An 18,827-nucleotide genomic window follows, 5' to 3' on the forward strand; every position below is an offset into this window, starting at 1 on the left:
ATGTAAGTAAACAGTCACGTGTTACGATAACCGTTATCGTCGTTTGTACTGACTTCCAACACATGTATTATACCAGCGCCCGCCGCAACTACTGAAATTAGAAGTGGTACCAATGTCCCTTCCTGCACTGTTTCCATCTCCAAAACTGTTCCTGCTGGAAATATGATGGACGTGTCAACGGTGGTTTGCCTGCTGCAGACCTACCCGCATCACACTGTCTGGCAAACAACATTTTTACCTCCTCTTTGTTGCTCAATGTTCACGGAACCAATGGATCGCACCTCTTGGTATACGCATTGCAAGATCGTTGACGCTTGTTATGTGTGGCGCGCGGCATATGTACGTCCCATTACTTCGCCAATGGGCTAGGGACTAATCTATTTCCAGGCTCTTTAACCTTCATGTCGCACATTTTTTTCCCTTTCCCCAAACTGGAAAATGTGCGTGACAGCTTCGACTGTAATGCAACACCTCGTTACAGTCACACACCTATAGAAGCTGCTACAAGTGGTGACATTGGTGTAACACCATGAGTACTTCTGCTTCACAACTGCGCGAGGACACCATGAAAGAGAGAACCGGAGAGAGATAAAAAACATACCAAAAGCCACAACAGGAGCAGGTGTAGGAGTGAGAGCAGGAGCAAGAGCAGAAGGAAGAGTGAAAACAGGTGCAGGTGCAGAGAGCTGGAGAGAGAGAGGAGAGCGAAAAAGAGGAGGGGCAGGAGCAGGAGCAGAGCCTGAGTGTCAGAGAAAAACAAAGGAAAGAAGAGTGGACTCACCAAATGACAAAAAAGATCAGAAATTGCCAAGGGAAGAGCGTGAATGAGAGCAAGAAAGAAGAAAAAACATTAGAAAAACTCACAAAAAAGACCTATGCTTGCTCACTGTTGATGGGCGGGAAAGTAACCCAGTTACTTTAGCGCCCCCCGCTCACTGTTTCCCACAGTGCCTACAGTTATCAGTGAAGAGAGCAAAATGAAACCAAAAGGTAAGAAAGAGAAGAGACGTCAGACATTATTCATGTTTGTTTGTGTTTGTGCTTATATCATCACAATTGCAAAAATTTGTCTAAGTCCTTTTGATTAAGCCAAGAATAAGGAACAACTAGGGTAAACTGTGGGAAAGTTTTCAACCAAAATGAAAGTTATAGACATTGTCAAGGGAAGTCCATCCATAGTCTCATGTCGTCCATAGGGTAAGATCCTAGTGAGTTATTAGCAAAATACTAGAAAGTGATGTGTTCAAGAAAGTTCAGGCACACAAGTCATGTGACCATGTTTTGCTTATTAAACTATGATTGCTTAATAGCGACTAGGATTTCGAATGATAAGGAATGACTAGGGCAGATCGTGGGAAATTTTTCAACCAACTAATATTTGGTGTGCCTGAACTTTCTTGAACACATCACTTTCTAGTATTTTGCTAATAACTCCCTAGGATCTTACTCTATGGACGTCATGAGACTATGGATAGACTCCCCTTGACAAGGACTACAACTTTCATTAGTAATTGATAGTAGTATAGTATATACACTTCAAGTGAAAAAAATTCATGACATCTGGTAATAGCATTTAGCAGCTCTTGGCTGGTCTCAGTAGCTCTTAGCAGGTCTCAGTAGCTACTTGTAGGAACAAATACCTGTTATGGCAAAAACACATTTTCCTGATGTTGTGTGAACTTCAAGTGCCGCATACGCGTCAACTTCGAGGAAGAGGCGAGTGCAACGAAGTAGGAGGTAGCCACGTGGGCAGTCGTCCTCCGTCAAAATCGCATGCGCAGCATGGACCACCATCTGAAAAAGAGTGTCAGTGGCATTTAAGTAATAATTTGAATCAAAAACAAACCTTGGAGATATCCTTGTACACACCACCATCAGCGAAAGAAATGTTCATGACCTGAGCTAGATGCCTCAAGTTCCGCCAGCGAGGGAAGGCTTCATAGCTAGTTTAATGAATCAGTTCAAGATATAATTTTAGAGTGCTCGAGTCGCAAACTTACTTTTTGTCTATTTGTGCTACTTTTGCTCGTCCCAAACTGACAATGAATTTCTGTAGTTCAGCCCAGAGATGGTCACGATATAGACCGCCATTGAAGTGGAGTTGATCCCACAACAACGCATTGTGTACATCAGTACACATCATGGTCGAAAAGGCATTCTGTAGCTTTGTTTAATTAGAATGAACTTACGATAGAGAAAATATTACCGCGATATCACGAAGGCCATACTCTTTGAGTTTCTCCTCCTTCTCCTCCGCAGTCGCCTCGTCCCGTGCAGCCTTCAACACTTCCTGCAATTGGGCAGACGTCCAACAAGGATAACACTTCAACGTGTTCAAAAGCTGGTCGTGGGGAACAAGACAGACCGGACACGGCCAAAGGCATTTGATGCCTCGGATTAGCGACATAACACATCTTACATAGTTAACGATATGATTCATTAGCAATTCAGATAGACATTGAAGCGTGATATTACTCACTGTTCCTCGTAGTCTGCAGATAAAATTAGGATGATAGGAAAGAACCACCGCTGAATGTTATCAAGGCACTCAAACCACTGTCCAGTGTGCGATTTCGATGCGAGCGAAGATAGGATCTTTGAGAGGGATTCATGCCAAACAGCATTCTTGAAGTTGACCCAGTTTGGTTTGCCGGCGTGGTCCCTGTCTTCCTTTACCTGTGTCAGAGCATCAGTCCCAACCACAAATATATCAATATTGCTGCCATATTACAATCAGTAGCCATCCAACTACATACCCGCTACCAACACCCTGTCCATTATGGATGTCTGCGGGCAGATTCACTAAGCGTGCAACGACGGGATACCCTCTTGCGGTACCAAATGACGACAACCTAGTCTTGTCAGCATACAAAACAAATGCTAAGGGCTTGCCGCCCGGTGGTAGCTGTGACTACAAGGCGAAATAAGGGCGACCAAAATTGACAGAATGATAATATTAAGTACCTACTTGAACATTCCAAAAGGTGTCAGCTGTGAAAGGCTCATCTATAAAACGTACGAAGGTCTTGCCATCAAATTTTGAGAGGCGCTGTGCATCAAAAACCATATGGGGGAACAGCCGAGGATCGCGGAGGAGATCGGCTGCCCACTCCCAGAGATCTCGGTGGTGCAAATTGTCAGACATCGAATATCAGAAAGAACAAAAGAAGATCACCCCAGTAGTGCGATGGGAGACAGCATCCCACCTTTCGCAGATGTCTTTGTGGTTTTGGAACGTAAATTTTTCCTGCCAGGAAGCGCACCTGATACAGAACTTGATGAGACGGTCAGTTTGATCATTGTTTAGGCAGGCCTCCAGAGCAAGTTCGGTGTGGGAGAAATCGTAGAAGTCCGCTATAGTGATAGCGTACCAATCCTGCTGGGTGTGAGAATAGTAGTCGACCCAAGGGGATAGCTCTGAGAGCAGTTCCTCAAGTATGAGCGAGGGGAACAGTGAGTAGGGAAGTGATGCGCTGGAGACGGAACAGCTGCTTGTGGGAGAATGCGTAGAGGTGCGAGGATGCGCAGGGATGCGGAGTATGTGGATGCGAAGTCTAGGGAGTACCAGGTATGCGAGACGGGGAAGGTACCAGGTATCAGGACAGGAAAACAGGTAAAGCAGGTAAGGTACCAGGTATATGCAGGACGCGACGGGACTGTCTTGCGAGTGAACTCAACTGGATCTAGCAATAGCCAACTGTCGATGATGATGCGAGCGTTCGCGCGAGATGAGAAGGCAAACAGATGATTGCTCAAGCAAGGAAAGACAAGGTAAGACTAAGCTAGTGACTCCGCAACACACAACCAGAGAGCGAATGTAGGAAAAGTACTGGATACGAGTCCGCAACGTAGTATATATCATAGTCCGTAAGAAACCGGAACTGTATAAGCGAGCGCATATGTACGCGAAGTCGGAGGGGATAATATGTAAGTAGCGCTATGCGACCTCATGCATGGGAACGGTATGCACATAGTTCTGCGAATGATCAGGATCCAGTAATAAGAGATAAGAACGCACCAGTGGGAACTGACAGATACGGACAGGATATGGACGGACGGTACGTTGCGATGCGATGTGATGCGTGGATTCCGCAACCTCGTGTGATGGTCCGCAACGGCCTGTGGAAGGTAGGCATGACTTCGTCCGGTAAGGGGGAAATGGTGCCGTACGGGGCTGCAGCCTGGGCGTCTCCTACATCAGCAATCTCAAATTCCAATCGCGACTTGAATGGAGCCCAAGGACATTTACTTGGTGGCACAGAAGATGCTAATGGCGTTGGATGGTGTTTGAATTCGTTGAAGGCGTGTACTTCTGGTGCGATCCCGCTACTGGGATGATATTCACACTTGATGTCGTCGACCTGGAACATGGGATCCACGCGTTCAGGGACATCAGCGTCGAGAAACGAGGGAGGTTCTAGTAAAGTCAATGATAATATAACAAACATAACAAAAAAAGATCTGAGCTCACCTTGGTACTCCACATCATTTAAATCATTCCAAGCGCCTGGTGAGATATTGCGTTGCCCTGTTTCAACCTGAATGTATCAATTAACAGTAGACTAAAGGGTGCCTACCTCCCGGTCGAGACGCTGTATCAGTACGGTCTCCTGGACCCGTTACAGTTATCTGTTGTGGATTTGAGGGACCCACTAGCGAAATTAGACATTGTAAACAACGAGAAACTGTGTGTACCTGTGCGCCCTCGAATAGAATCGACAAAATCTTGATTTTGCCGTTGTTTTTCGGCTCTCTTCTCGCAAGCCTTGCGGTGAGTAGTATAACCACGAGGTTTGATGTCTTGTTGACACAAGTCGCAATATTTGGTCCTCTCAGGGCCCATTTTGTCAACAGGAATGTACAAGTTATGTACTAGGATCGATATGGATGGAAAGAATGGGGAGAACACACTCAAAAACGCTGCGAAGGGGAAAATCAGACACAAATCAATATATCAATCACATTGCATACACATTGCAACCGCTTGAAACCCCGCCATCAATCTTACAGCAAGGTTGTAAACGTCATTGAAACGTAATTGTAGCGTGATCTAAACGGTTCCTGATTACAATCGATTTAGGAAATTTCCGACATACAAAGTTTTGCCTATAGTAGGATCAAAATAGGATGTAAATTTGTGACCGAGCTCAGCATGCGCAATCTCAATTTCGCATAATACTGTCATCCAAACCAATGCATCATGATTTCAGCTTCTAGTAGGGTCTTATGCGCGCACCCTGCCCATAGGTACCTCTAGAAGGGCTAGGGAGTACGGAAGACTATTCAGTGTAGAACATTGGTAAAGGATCACTCATTTTCGAATTTCGCTCTCTCTTCCTCCAGCTCTATACCACTGGCACTGGCCAAGCCAGCAGAGGCCAGCCGCAGATCACATTCGGGCCATCATCACATGTTTCACACTGCTGCTCAGCGCTCATGCATCATGCTCGATCATTCATAGAGTCTAAGAAGTACTGTGAACATCATGACCAACTAGTAATCCTGCTCACTGACACCAACCAATCTCGCACCGAACTGGTTCAGCCAGCCAACCCCACCATACCAAAACGGTCATCCTGGTACACTCGTCGAGCATGCATCTCCGCCATCTACCCGGCCACAGTGTGTCACTAACTCATTACACACAGAGCTTCTGCATTCCTAACATCACTCCTGGAGAATGGAAAGCACGCGGAACAAACCTAGGATGGACCGCTCTATTTGTAGTATGGAAGAAGAGGGATCGTAACTTGGCTGTTCCAGGGAATTCTTGTAGCTGGCTCGTGTGAGGTACTATTCCAAACACAACGATATACTGATGAACTGATTAACTCTTGTACAAGCAAGCACAATCCAAGCACAACACAGCAAGCTATACCAGACACCAGTGTATCAACTGCATGATGAATTTGGTATGGTACGTTTTGTATTGGTTTGCATCAGAGCCGCACTACCCTTATATACCATATTTTTCGCTTCCTTATGATATTATAGCTTGATGGCCGAGGCCGAGGAGAGCGAGCAGGTGCACGATGCGACTGATCCCTAAACCGTGGACTTGGGAGGGAGGATGAGGAAGGTGACACATTGGATTGAGTGTCGAGGGGTGTGCGTTAGCAGCCTGTATGGTGCGCGCGAGTCACCTGTTTGTGAAATCTACTTGTTCATCTCCAATACTTTCTGATGGCGTGCGTCTCCCTGACAGACCTTGGATGGGACGCTGCTGGTGCTCATCAACAATGTCGCCATAAATATTTCATGGAACGAGCCGGTACAATCAAAGAACACAGTCGGGCTTCCTGTGGTCATGAGGGTGCGTCCGAGTCTTCTTTTCCTTCTCATTTCGGTTTAGATCTGATTCTAAAGATGGTCTCGTTTACTCACAAGATTTCAACCGCGGATTTTGGCCGCGGGCACCACCTTTCCATCGGCTGTGTTAGTATTGTGGCGGGGTTTGCATCGGATTCTACGCCTACCACTTTTTGGCATTCTTTGTTTTTTATAAAGATCCAATGCTTGTTGGCATCATTACCATAAGATAGCCTGATGACCGAGACGGTGCGAGAAGATGTGCATGAGGCAACGGTATGATACTGAGGACGACGATGTTCAGGGAGAGGGGATTAGGCGTTGAGAGGTGTGTCCAAGAAAGGTGTTAGCAACCCAGGCGGGGCAGGTGAGTTCTCTGTTTTCTTCATATCAAATTGCCTGTATGTTATGTCCGACATTCTCAGGCTGGCATGTTGACTGACCTGGGAGGAGCTGTTACGCTCCTCGGGCCCTAGCCAGTGATGCGGGCAGCATGCAATGCTCATCGAGAATCATTGAGACGGGCTTATTCGATGTCACATCGTATCTAGGCTTGCGTTGCTACTTGACTTTACCGATCAGTGATATCGTGGAACTCCTAGACTGACACATGTGTGTCAAGGGAGTTGTCTGCAAAATATAAAAAGCCACTAAGATGATGAACAGTTCTTTGATATTTTCCGGTATTCATATACTTATCCTGTGCGTGTAACTTAACCAAATACTTTGCAGTTTCAAGTCCAACATCTACGTTGATTCAATCGGGGGCACTGGATTGACTTCCCATCTCTACATGCTCTCAAAATACTTCCCTTGGTCAATCAAGGCAGGAGCAGCCGCCTGATGGTGGTATATCTAGCACAAATCTCATCGCGATACGTCCACCAAGATCCCCTCTCGCACCCATCCTCTAACAACATGACCCTGGTTTCAAATGCCTCTAGCTGGTGGCCGTTCATCAATTCGTATCGTTTTTACAGCTATTTCGTAGGTTTGTGCAGTCGGATGATGACGGTGGTGCCTCGATCTAACCTTGGCTGACATTTTGCAGTTGCCGCCTCTGTTGGAATGATATATGATTGGGGTGAGCATGATCATATTCAAGAACTGCCGATATCCTCATAGTATTTTCAGCACTTGCATTTGGACAAGAGGTACGTTGATCCCATTACTGCAGTAGCCATCTCGCTAAGAATCATTTCATAGTTCGAACTGATCTGGGTGAGCAGAGTCCCACGTCAGAAGAACAAAATTAATTCACAACAGAAGCAACGCTGGTCCCTTATGACCGTTCTGTATCTGAGTGTATTCACCTCGTGTCATAATTGTGGTTGGCAAGCTATACTGATGCTGAAAATATCCTAGGCGCGCTATCTTGGAATATCATATGCTGTGTATGTTTCGACGATAAGAGGCAATCGGTGTTGTGCTAATTAGTCATCTGTTCACAACCAGGATCAACATACTGTGTATGTCTTCTCACATACACCGCGTTTGTTTCTTCTGACTGACGGCATGCAGTCAGTGTTCCGACAATCTCGGTGACAGATGCAGTGAGTATTCTGCACAGATGCCTCACATTCCTGTTTAATTAACTGGATTCTCATGTACTAGGGGTGAGTTAGATTATTCGACTGACTTGTTGCTTCAATAATGACTGCCGCAGATGTGAGTTTCTTTGCAGCGCATGATCCTCCGAGGCTGATCACCAACTGGATTTGATCAGGCCTTATTATGTACCTCGTATTGAATTGGATGAATGTCGTCGTCACTGCAATACTAGGCGGTGAGCTATACAACTGCAATACCTTAGCTTGACTGACACATCATGCAAGCCATCATGATCGCTCGGTTATATGCCATGTATCAGCGATCCAGAAATGTGCTGATATTTCTCATCGTCATCTTCCTGGCTGTCAACATTTTCGATGTAGTGATCGTTGCAACGACAATGAGGCATATTTCAGCTGGTAAGCTTCAATTATGGATGAAGACTTGCGTGCATCAAGCTCGTTGACGAATAACAGAGGAGCTCATTCTCTCCGGCAACTATCAGTGCACTGCTGGCCCGGAGGGAGATGGCTTACTTCTGGTTTCTGTGGCTTGGATAATCACGACTGTATGGGAGGTCATCGCACTGGGACTCGCAATCTGGATTGTTGTAAAACACTTACGCGAACTGCGGCGACACTCAGCGGGAGGGATCATCGGGGACTCTTTCAAGGTGCTGATGAAATCTCATGTGGTTTACTTCGCAAGGTGAGCTCATAACATGAATGGAATTCTAAAATTTCTCACTGAAATTCTGCCCATGCTGTGTAGTTTCGTTGCTATCTCTTGCTTCAACCTCGTTGATTTGTCTCCAACGATCTCAGCAGTATGTTGATCTATCACTAACTGTTCCACGCCACCACAATTCATCGTTTGATAGGACAATTTCTCTCTGGGAACCCAGATCTATTTTGGCTCTTCTCAGATTTTTGTGGTCGTGCAGTCGTTTGTGCTGGGCCCGCGCCTGATCCTTGGCGTTCGACAATATCACGCTAAGCTTGTGACCGACTCCGACGCAGCAATAGGGATAACTTCGGTTGCTCTTCAGGAACGTGTGCATGTGTCGACTAGCAGCAGTGTGTAGCATAGGAAATGTTCGTAACACTTGTTGGGCACCGCAGTGCGGGAGAATTCGTATTTACAACAAGTTTCGTTGTGGCACTTATATAAGTTGTTTGGAGTTCCATTGTTCTGACGTAGATTTGACGTCGAGAAACACGTTGAGACACTCAAACTAAGACCGATCGCATATGCAGGGTGCGGAACCGAGGAGAACAAAAAGGAAGACAGGAATGTTTCGGTCTAGTCACCTGAGGGGAAGGACAGAGCCAAATGTCGAGAAACCTAGCTACGCAAGGCAATTGAGATGCAAGCAGTTTCAGGGGTGCACATCGGAGTTATATCGAGATTCGAATATCACTAGCCAGGTCCATATCGTGTGAATTATCTGTTTCAGGTAAGGAAAAAAGAAAGAGAACCAGCGTGTAGTAAGCATGGAGCTAAGAATTAATGATATCAACCTGACACAATGCAGTATCAGTTTTCGAACGTCTGGCGAGGGAATGGCGAGAATAGTGGGAAATACACACACCCTTGTAAGCTTCTGCCCTTGAGATAAAACGTTGAGGCAAGACTGCAGACCCTTCAAACACCACTGCATTTCAAGCCAGGAGAGGAGATGACGTGTCCAGAAAGCCTGGAATACATGATCAAGCTTGTGATTCGGAGCTCGCGAGAGATGGATGGCCCAGTTTTGACAAGCATACTTGAGAGCATCAGAAGCTGATCGACTTTGTTCCCGTGCGTCATTTGCGAAAGTGGTAAAAGCATTCATAGCATGAATGATCTCCCTGCCGGATGAGAACAAATCTTCTGGTGATGTAGAGGCAGAATGGTCCTGGTGCATTAATGCCAGGAACATTGGAAACATCAAGAAATCCGGCAAGCTCTTGAACTGCTGGACTGCTCGGAAAGCTGACAATGAAAGCAATTCTGGAACAATGGTATAGTCGTTCATAGCTTGCAATGTGCTCGAGAATTCTTCCATCGTCACCCAGACAGACGCCGCAGGAGTAGACTGCCATGCTTGTCCATGGGGTGTTTGCAGCCATTCTCGCCCGCACAGCGTCTGCAACCAGTCTCGCGCGCGCGGGGTCTGCAACCAGTCCTGCCCTCCTTGGGTCTGTAGCCAGGTGCGCATGCCCAGGGTCTGTAGCCAATCTTCCCCTCCTTTTGTATGTAACCAGTCATGCCCGCGTTGGGTTTGCAGCCAGTCTAGCCCTCCCTCGGTCTTCAACCAGTGTTGCCCTCCTTGGGCAAGCAGCCAGCGTCTCCCGTGTTCGGTTTGCAGCCATTCTTTCCCACGATGAGTCCGCAGCCAGTCTTTCCCTCCTTCAGTATACAGCCAGTCTTGCCCGCGCCGGGTCCGCAGCCACACTCGCCCCCCCGAGTCCCGCGGCCGGCCTCTCCCGCTCTGTGTCTGCAGCCAGTCTTTCCCGCGCTGGGTCTGCAGCCAGTCTTGCCCTCGTTCGGTCTTCAGCCAGTCTCTCCCGCTCTGGGTCTGCAGCCAGTCTCTCCCGCTCTGGGTCTGCAGCCAGTCTCTCCCGCTCTGGGTCTGCAGCCAGGCTCTCTTGCGTGGTATCTGCAGCGGCTCTCGCTCTCGCTGTCGCTGGGTCTGCAGCCAGTCTTGCCCTCGCTGGGTCCGCAGCCAGTCTATTCCTGCTCGTGTCTCCAGCCAGTCTTCCCCTCTCGGGATCTGCAGCCAGACTCTCCCACCTGGGCTTTGCAGCCAATCTCGCACAGGGGGGGTCTCCAGCCATGCTCGCCCGCGCGGGGTCTCCAGCCAGGCTCGCCCACGCGGGGTCTGCAGACAGGCTCGTATGCCCGGAGCCTCCAGCCAGGCTCGCATGCCCGGGGTCTCCAGCCAGGCCCATCCGCACGGTGTCCGCAGCCATTCTCGCCCTCCTCGGGTCCGCAGCCAGTCTCGCCCTCCTTGGGTCCGCAGCCAGTCTCGCCCGCTCCTAATCTGCAGCCAATCTCGCCCACTCCTGGTCTGCAGCCACTCCTGCCCTCCCGGGATCTGTAGCCACTCTTGTCCTCGTTGCATCTGCAACCAGACGCGCCCGACCAGGGTCTCTAGCCAGTTGTGCCCTTCCTCGGTTTGCAACCAGACACAGCCGTCCACAGTTTCGAGCCACTCTTTCCCTTCCTTCAAGCTGTCCAGAGTCTTTAGCCCGTCTCGCCCCCGTTCGCACACGGGCGGGGATCCCCCCAAGTCAACCAACGACAGCAAGCGTTTTACGTCAAATGCGATCTGCAACCCGTAGTTTTGCGTCCGCTGCCAGTCTTTCCCTTGTCGTGTCTGCAGCCAGTCTTTCCCTCCTTGTGTCTGCAGCCAGTCTTTCCCGCCCGCTTTCTGTAACCAGTCTTTCCCTCCTTGGGTCTGCAGCCAATATATCCCTCCTTGGGTCTGCAGCCAGTCTTGCCCACCCTCTTTCTGTAACCAGTCTTTCCCTCCCTGGGTCCGCAGCCAGGCGCGCCCGTCCAGGGTATCTATCCAGGATCGTAGATCTGATCCGCCATCTCCCCGAAGCCATATCATACCGATAAGAACCGACAGTGGCTCCGGTGGTTTAACGAGAAATGATAATGAGTCTTTTAATCTATGGGGGTCATCAGGCGTCATAGCTTGGCTCTGCTTATGCAATTCTGAGAGCGCATCCAAGAGGGCTGTGCTTTCTGGAATCTCCTTCATCATCAAGCGGAGAGAGGAATCAGCGAGTAGGGAGTGGGGTGATTGCATATCTTGTACTTGAGGGAGGCTGCAGTTTGAGGGGTTGGAAACATAGTCACGAATGGACGAGTGGTAGATATTTACGGGGAGACTGGTGTCGGTGGGAATACCCAAGACTGACCGTAGCTGCACTAGCGTTGTCTCGACATCCCTGCCAAGACCAGGGCCGAGTAGTTTCGAGATTTGTAACATCGACAGAGGGTCTGCGAGGGAAGCAACAATAGACAAGTGCAGGAATGCCCGCTTGGGGTTGGTACACGTGGAAAGGATAGAGTCATATAACTTGTACACCTCCGTTCCTGGTAGTAGCTCGCTCGTCAGCTCGAGCATCAGCTGTAACCGATCGCGAGGGTCATGGTCTTCATCATCGATAATAAACTTCATCATCGTAGAGGCCACGATGAAACGTCTACCTGCGCGGATCGCCAGCTGCGCAAGTTGATCCCTCGATGGCTGAGGGAAATCAGGATGGCGACTTCCCAGCTCTCCGAAGGAATGCTGCAAAAATAAATAGATGTCGTTGTCAACATCGGCGCCGTCTAGCGAGATGATGCTCCCAATGCCATCCCCAGAAGTTTTCACTGGTATTTCGCACAACAACGGTTGCACCTTGGCGTTCTGAAAGGCTTTGCGGATATGTGATTCCGAGCGACTGGTGAGCAGAATGTGAGTCACGGGAATATCAGGTTCACGAAGAGCTTGTGCGAGGGAAAGAATGAGATCGGTGAGCTCGGGTTGGGATGTGCATTCATCAAGGGCATCAATAACAAACGACAAAGGCTGACACCCGCGCAATCTGAGTCGAAGATTTCGGAGAGGTTGGAGAAAGAGAGCCTCCATCTGGTCGCAGAGAGCCTTATCTGGGTCTAGTAGAGCGGGATTGTCGCGGATAGCTCTGTTCACATCCTTCCGGATGCTGGGGAAATTGGTGGCAAGCTGGTAGACAAGTGTCGCAAAGAAATATCCAGTCGTGCAACGTTTGGTGTGCTTGCGCGAGAAAAAGAATGTTCCTGCGAGCCGCTTCTCGACATAGGTCTGCTCTGTGACTTTTAGACCTCTCATCCTTTCAGCTACTGTGAACGCAACAGCAGACTTTCCGACGCCTGCTGTGCCATGCAGCCAAATAAGTCGATTCTTTTCTTGGTCGTCTAGTGAGTCGTGTATGTAATTGAGGAGATCAACCCGGGTCCCTTCCAAACATTTCGGGTGGGGCTGACGTTCACGAGAGTTATATTCTGCGCCGTTGACAGCGACCTGGGATAGCCTCGCCCAAGTTCCTTCAAAGGATGGAAGAACTATCAATGGGGTTAGAGAGCAAGAAAGGGATAGGAGATGGAAATGCTGACATTGATCCTGGCTCATTGACGACTCCTCCCCAAATTATGTGATGAGTGTTCTATTGTCACGACGTCGTGCTATGGAAAGCTTGCTGGACAGTAGCCGCTGGAAGACACGAGGCTGCTGTGCATGCCGACATCCTGTGTGACGAAAAAAGAAAATCCCCTTGAGGGAACATTGTCATTGGTTTACAGACGGATCATCCTGTTATTGAAGATAGCTGTTCAAGGGCCCTCGAATGCACATTTATATAACGTATCCAAACATGGAGACACTTCCTTGAAGCTTCCGAAAATTCCATACGTCCCGGCTCCATTCCATTCAGAACACCAGTCCTCTACGTATCTGCGGGCGAGGACGAGGTGGAGTGTAGTCGCCGAAGTTGTCTATTTGTCAACAGCTTCCAAATCTAACAAAGCCAAACATCCACTCCTAACTCGCAATTCTTAAGTCACCCGATTCAAGCCATGGACTACGTAGAACAGCCAAATAGCAATCTGGTGCGTCAGCCCTTGCTAAGGAAATGCACTCTCACAATTTCCGTATAGATCTGCTGCATCTGCCAGTAAGCTCGCCACTTCTGATTGAAATTCTTCTAACACAACGTCATGTAGCGCCCCGTTCACAAATCCTACGACCGCACGGACATGCTTACACACATTCTGTCATGACTGCATAATAACAGCTGTACAGCACTCTCCTCAATGTCCCATCGACCGCTCCCCGCTTTCGCTTGACGATCTGTCGCCAGCGAATCCTATCGTGAAACACGTGAGTGAGATACGGTAGGACTGCAGGCGGAATCCCTGATATACCCGCATCAGCTCGTAGACGAACTCATAATAGAATGCCCAAAACGAGTCTCCGGATGCACCCAGACATTTCAAAGACAATTATTGTCCGCTCACGTCAAAGACGCCTGTCAATACGTCGAGATCCCATGTTCGGAAGAGCAATGCGATAAGCTCATCCTTCGGAAGGACGTTGGTAAGCATCAAGACGCTTGCGTGTATCGCTCGACGCAGTGCGATGGGTGCGATGCGACAATCAAGTACAGCGATCTCAGTGTGCGTGTCTATGATAATTCTTCCTCGATTTACTAACCAAGCGTGGATAGACTCACAACTCTGAGTGTCCTTCCAAGTCTGCAACGTGCATTTTCTGTTTTGAAGAGTTCCCGAGGTCACAGTCGCAATCGCACACTGCCACCTGTCTTGACTTTGAAATTCCATGCACGCAGGCTGACAACGGCTGCTCTTGGACTGGTCCCCGGCGTCAGCTCTCTGACGAACACGCTCTGTCCTGCCCATACGAGGCTATCAAAGGATTCTTCTCTATAAACGGTGCTCAAATATCATCCCTAAACACGGAAAACGCCGCTCTCAGACAAAAAGTCCACGCACTCGAATCGGTCGTCCAGACGATACGAAGAGACATCCAAACATTCAGAAACGTCCTCGGTCCATGGTACCGATCACACACCCAAGACCAAACCCCTCCAATCATTCCCCCATCCATCGACGCCTTCGATCACCTCTTCTCGGCACCCCCCGGTCCTTCTCCTTCCTCCTCCAGAACCACTCCCAATCAAGCTCATTCATCTTCCTCCGCAGATCACGGAGAACTCATATTTCCCGCGGCCCATAACGAAATCGACGCGCTCGCACCCTACTTCCCACTCACAACCGAGCACGCATTCTCGGAATCCCATAATTATCCCCGATCACGCCGATCGTTCAGCGGGATCGTAGATCCACACTTGTCTCAACGGACACTGCCGTTAACGCCCGTCGCGCCTCTAAATCTTAGCACCTCTCTCGAGGGTTCACTGAATGGCTTACGCGACTCCGTAACCGCCGTATCCACATCCGTCGATTCCCTAGCGCGTCGAAACGACATCGCACTTACGAACGAGAGCATGCGTCTCAATGAAGAACTTGGCTCTCTCAAATATGCCGTTCACGGCATACGACTGCAAGTACGTCCCGCTTGCATTCTTGTTATCTTATCCCTTCCCTTCTATCTCTATTTCTATTTTGCGTCATGCGTCATGCGGCGTCGTTCTGATGATGTTTTTGGATACAGCTTCACCGTTTGATGATGGATAGGAACGCGCAGGTGACGGGGAGAGTCGGAGAACCGCCTTTAGGCCTACCCGGTACTCAGACTATCTTTTACCCTCCCATGATGGCACCTCCATTTCCTGGGACGCCTGGGACGAAGCTCTGACCCAGTCCTGCGGTTTATGGTCGTTCGATCTCTTGTTATCTTAGTTCTGTAATTGATTATGATTATCTATGGGCTTCGTCCGATAGGTCGCTTGGATAAACCGATTATCAGCCTTTCTTTTGGATTAGGGTACCGGCTCGAGAGCCTCGACCAGTCTTCGTTCTAGCTTCTCCGTAATCGCGATCTTGAAAACCAGCCACGACGACGACGGCCGGCCCTTCTACACGACCCTGTCGATCCCCCAAGACATTGCACCAAAGCGGGTTACGACTTGAATTCACCAAAGCATTAAACTAAGTACATTAATTTAAGTAGAGCCTGAACCCCGAGCAAAAATCGCACGAGACAAAAATATGATTGGATAAAGATGGTGTTGGATGAGCAAAAAAAGATGGATATCGAGATAGGGAACTAAAGAAACCAGCGCGGGGCAATATTAACTATGACGGACGAGACAAAACAGAAAACAGCAAGCATGACCAGGACAACGATGAGCAGGGGGGAGCTAACGAACGAGCGACAGGGTGGTGGACAGCGGAACGAAAGGAACGTGCTGGCAGTGCGAGTGCTGAGTGAGTATCAATATTGAGTATTGAGAAGAAAAAAAAAGAGTAAATAAAGCGATGAACATAAAACACGATGAAATGACAGATTCAAAAAAAGCCCATGAAACCACAACCAAATTAGTTTGCAGCGACCATGGAATAATAGCAGCGAGCAAAGAGAGTAGTAAAATATGGTACATGCGAATTCCAGACGGACGGAAGACGAGGATGGCATGAACGGAACAACGGGAGCTCGACGGCCGCCTCAGTTATACGCACTGAACCGCTCCCCACCATGCCCCACGCTATTCGCAGGAGGCACAGCGAAAGAATATTCAGCCGGAGGCGACACATACGAGCTCATACCATTGGCAATTCCAATATTAGCAGACGGAGCAGAGCTCAACGAAAAACTGCTCTCTGCTGGGTACTGCAATCCAGGTTGGGCGTATGAGGCCTCCGTGGGAGGAAACGTGCTGTCGCGCGGGAATGGCGGATAGTTTCCTGTGTGGGAGTATTGGTTGGATTCCGAGGCGAAATGATATGCATTGGAAGGAGACGTCGTGTCTACGGGCGTCGGGTATGAAGAGTTGTGCTCGAGAGTGTTCTGGACATGACTGTGCGGTATGCCTTCTTGGATGGTGGGTATACTGGGCCTGCGACTCGCAGTGGCAGGCTCTGTGGGACCTAGATAGGCATTGGCGCTAGTTTCTGGTGGGAGCTGCGCAGAAACACGTCAGCATCTCGTCAGAAACATTCAAGGTAAAATGACTAATTACAGGATTGTAGCCAAACGAGGCCTCGCTCGTTCGCAGACCAGAAGGGCCAGGGTCCTTGCCGTATCCAGGGTGCGGACTTCCCCCGGGCGAAACGGTGGAAGCAGGTGAAGTGTACCCAGGTTCCTGTGATAACAGGTGCTCCCTGTGCTGATAGGCAAACGAAGATGCGGCGTTTAAGTGAGCCTCATTGAGCGAGCCCTGGCTAGACCGCATGTTCAGACCGGACATGCGCGTCTCGAGGGAGTTGGATGCACTGTAACGTAAAAACGTCAAGGAACGAACGTATTGATCGTAAAAGCGCAGCATACCAAGACCCTCTCCTTCCATTCGGATCGAAATGATCGACGCCTACACAACTACTGACGTCTGAATAAACCGCGCTGGTGTCGCTCCCACAGATGCTAGCAATCGAGCCAAATCTAGACAATCCGGTCGAACTGTACGAGTCCTCCGTGTCCTGATCTGCCTCGTTGCGAGGAAACGCCCACGCGTGCATATTCCCGGGGGATTCTGCATCCGGCGAGGCATGCGGAGGGGAGGCAGATGACGGGGCGCCAAATTGGAAATCAGGTTTCGGCAGGGGCCCAGGAATAGGCGAAGGGAGTGCCCTTGAGCTTGTCGTATAGCGGTTGTCCGAGAGCCGGCGTGGCACGTGCGAAGACGGTGTGCGTATCTCTGGTACAAGGGAGGAGCGAGTGGGTGCAAAAACATGGGGCTCTGACGCTCTATGAGCGAGAGAAGGGCGGGAATAAGGGTTGTATGAAGGGGAGGAACCGTAACTTGTTGCACGTATGCTTGGCCCACCGAGGCCGGACGGTGGACGGGCCATGGACTGACCCGACCCTGCAGGAGATATGGGCGGCCTGAGAAATATCGCGTCATTCTTCTCCTTTGCAACGCGTGCGAACGGATGGTGCATGAGCCTAAGGAGGCTGACGTCCATGGACTTGCGTCTGTCTGGGAAGTGTGTAGGGGGCTGGTTGGCATCTGTACTTGGCATGGACATGGTAATTGGCAGGGACCCTCTGCGTGCGTTTAGAAGGTCATTATTGTCCTGCCAAGTCAAGTCAGTTGGTAAAGGGCGAACATGAGGGGGAATTTCGGCAGGAGAGGGTGGCCATGCTTGAGTGGGCGGCGCAGGAGAAAAGGAAAACTTGGCAAGAGGACTTTCAGCAATGGGTGATCGCTCCACTGCGTGTGGCTCTGGCGAGGGCGGTTGATCGTCTTCTGCAGGGTGCGTGGGTTTTTCCGTGGGGGTTGATGAATTTGAAGAGTCATTGGGGGAGGTGTCCCTAGACGACTGAGACTTTTGAGGAGAAAGAGCAGAAGGAGAATCCTGGTGAGTCGAGTCTTGAACTCTTTTACGAAGAGCCTTGTCCTTTGCACGCCTAAGAGATAATGAAATGAGTGAAAAATGAGAGTAGTAGATGTGATATACCTGTTTTGAAACCAGACCTACACGCGAGTTAGGACGCGACGAATTGAGGTTTAAATGATTATAACGCACCTGAACTGCGCGTGGAAGCATATCTAGCTCTGCTGCTAACTTTTTACGAAGGGCAGCATTTGGCTTTGTATCTTTACGAAATATATCTTCTAGGACCTTGAGCTGTGTACGAGAGGTGCGCTTTCTATGCTTGACCTCGTTTGGAATATAAGGAAAGAAAGTTCTGAAATCGACGGTATTTGGGTCTACGCCTGGAGGAAAGAGGGAAGGGATACAGGTTGTTCCGGCTGTGTATCTTGAGCTTTGGTCCATTTGGTTTGGGAGGAAGTAGCTGTGAGAAGGGGTAGGAAAGAGATCGACGCGATATAACGCGGAAAGAGGATTTGTGTGGGAGGGAGAGAAACGAGAGTGAGGCTTGGCAATAAAGCCAGGGTCCATATTATAGAGTTCACGATCTGACACAAACAGCAACTTTTATTGATTTTAAGCGTGAACTTGATTGTAATCCCATAAAAGCTTTTGAAAAAAGTTGGTTAACTTACAATGAAACGAGCGACTAGCTTAAGCTTGCCTTTCTGCAAAAGAAAAAAAAAGAAACCAACAAGTTCGTGGCTGTGGAACGTTGCTAGGTTGATCTGGGGTCACTGTCAATCAAAACTGTCAGTCCAGGGTTAACTGTTATCAGGAACTGTGCAGTGCCAATGGCACTGGGAAGTGAAACGATGAAGGACGACGACGTACGGAACAGAGAGAGGGTACTCTTTTTATGAAGTTGGTTGATGGAATGCAAATCCTAACCCCCGACAGGCCTAGAGTCACCGTAGCATCATGCTCGG

General features: G+C 49.2%; 5 protein-coding genes across 5 annotated transcripts; 1 reads left to right on the forward strand and 4 right to left on the reverse strand.

Annotated features, from left to right (window-relative positions):
* Positions 1-349: 349 nt before the first annotated feature.
* DEU56DRAFT_908528 (uncharacterized protein) lies at positions 350-3,145 on the reverse strand (the record flags this gene model as incomplete). Its single annotated transcript, XM_041357016.1, has 10 exons — positions 350-431; positions 490-550; positions 602-739; positions 1,641-1,794; positions 1,847-1,943; positions 2,001-2,158; positions 2,207-2,414; positions 2,480-2,719; positions 2,757-2,911; positions 2,969-3,145. The coding sequence occupies 10 exons, from the start codon at positions 3,143-3,145 to the stop codon at positions 350-352; spliced, it is 1,470 nt and encodes a 489-aa protein (XP_041212970.1).
* Positions 3,146-3,986: 841 nt separating this feature from the next.
* Positions 3,987-4,843, reverse strand: DEU56DRAFT_908529 (uncharacterized protein; the record flags this gene model as incomplete). Its single annotated transcript, XM_041357017.1, has 4 exons — positions 3,987-4,417; positions 4,472-4,528; positions 4,578-4,652; positions 4,696-4,843. The coding sequence occupies 4 exons, from the start codon at positions 4,841-4,843 to the stop codon at positions 3,987-3,989; spliced, it is 711 nt and encodes a 236-aa protein (XP_041212971.1).
* Positions 4,844-9,359: 4,516 nt separating this feature from the next.
* On the reverse strand, positions 9,360-13,178 carry DEU56DRAFT_977589 (uncharacterized protein; the record flags this gene model as incomplete). Its single annotated transcript, XM_041359658.1, has 3 exons — positions 13,000-13,178; positions 9,452-12,948; positions 9,360-9,380 (listed from the first exon to the last, which is right to left on the reverse strand). Exons 1-3 carry the CDS (start codon positions 13,013-13,015, stop codon positions 9,360-9,362), a joined length of 3,534 nt encoding a protein of 1,177 aa, XP_041212972.1. The 5' UTR covers positions 13,016-13,178.
* A 250-nt stretch (positions 13,179-13,428) lies between these two features.
* DEU56DRAFT_778938 (uncharacterized protein) lies at positions 13,429-15,295 on the forward strand. The gene is made up of 6 exons (XM_041351850.1): positions 13,429-13,491; positions 13,540-13,556; positions 13,606-13,762; positions 13,816-14,058; positions 14,109-14,969; positions 15,077-15,295. Exons 1-6 carry the CDS (start codon positions 13,459-13,461, stop codon positions 15,218-15,220), a joined length of 1,455 nt encoding a protein of 484 aa, XP_041212973.1. The 5' UTR covers positions 13,429-13,458; the 3' UTR covers positions 15,221-15,295.
* Positions 15,296-16,016: 721 nt separating this feature from the next.
* Positions 16,017-18,826, reverse strand: DEU56DRAFT_578987 (uncharacterized protein). The gene is made up of 6 exons (XM_041346915.1): positions 18,563-18,826; positions 18,052-18,507; positions 17,983-17,999; positions 16,853-17,932; positions 16,545-16,797; positions 16,017-16,486 (listed from the first exon to the last, which is right to left on the reverse strand). Exons 2-6 carry the CDS (start codon positions 18,427-18,429, stop codon positions 16,031-16,033), a joined length of 2,184 nt encoding a protein of 727 aa, XP_041212974.1. The 5' UTR covers positions 18,430-18,507; positions 18,563-18,826; the 3' UTR covers positions 16,017-16,030.
* Position 18,827: the final 1 nt, after the last annotated feature.

This window comes from Suillus clintonianus (assembly GCF_016758775.1).
Source record: "Suillus clintonianus strain FC179 chromosome Unknown DEU56scaffold_9, whole genome shotgun sequence".
NCBI lineage: Eukaryota > Fungi > Basidiomycota > Agaricomycetes > Boletales > Suillaceae > Suillus > Suillus clintonianus.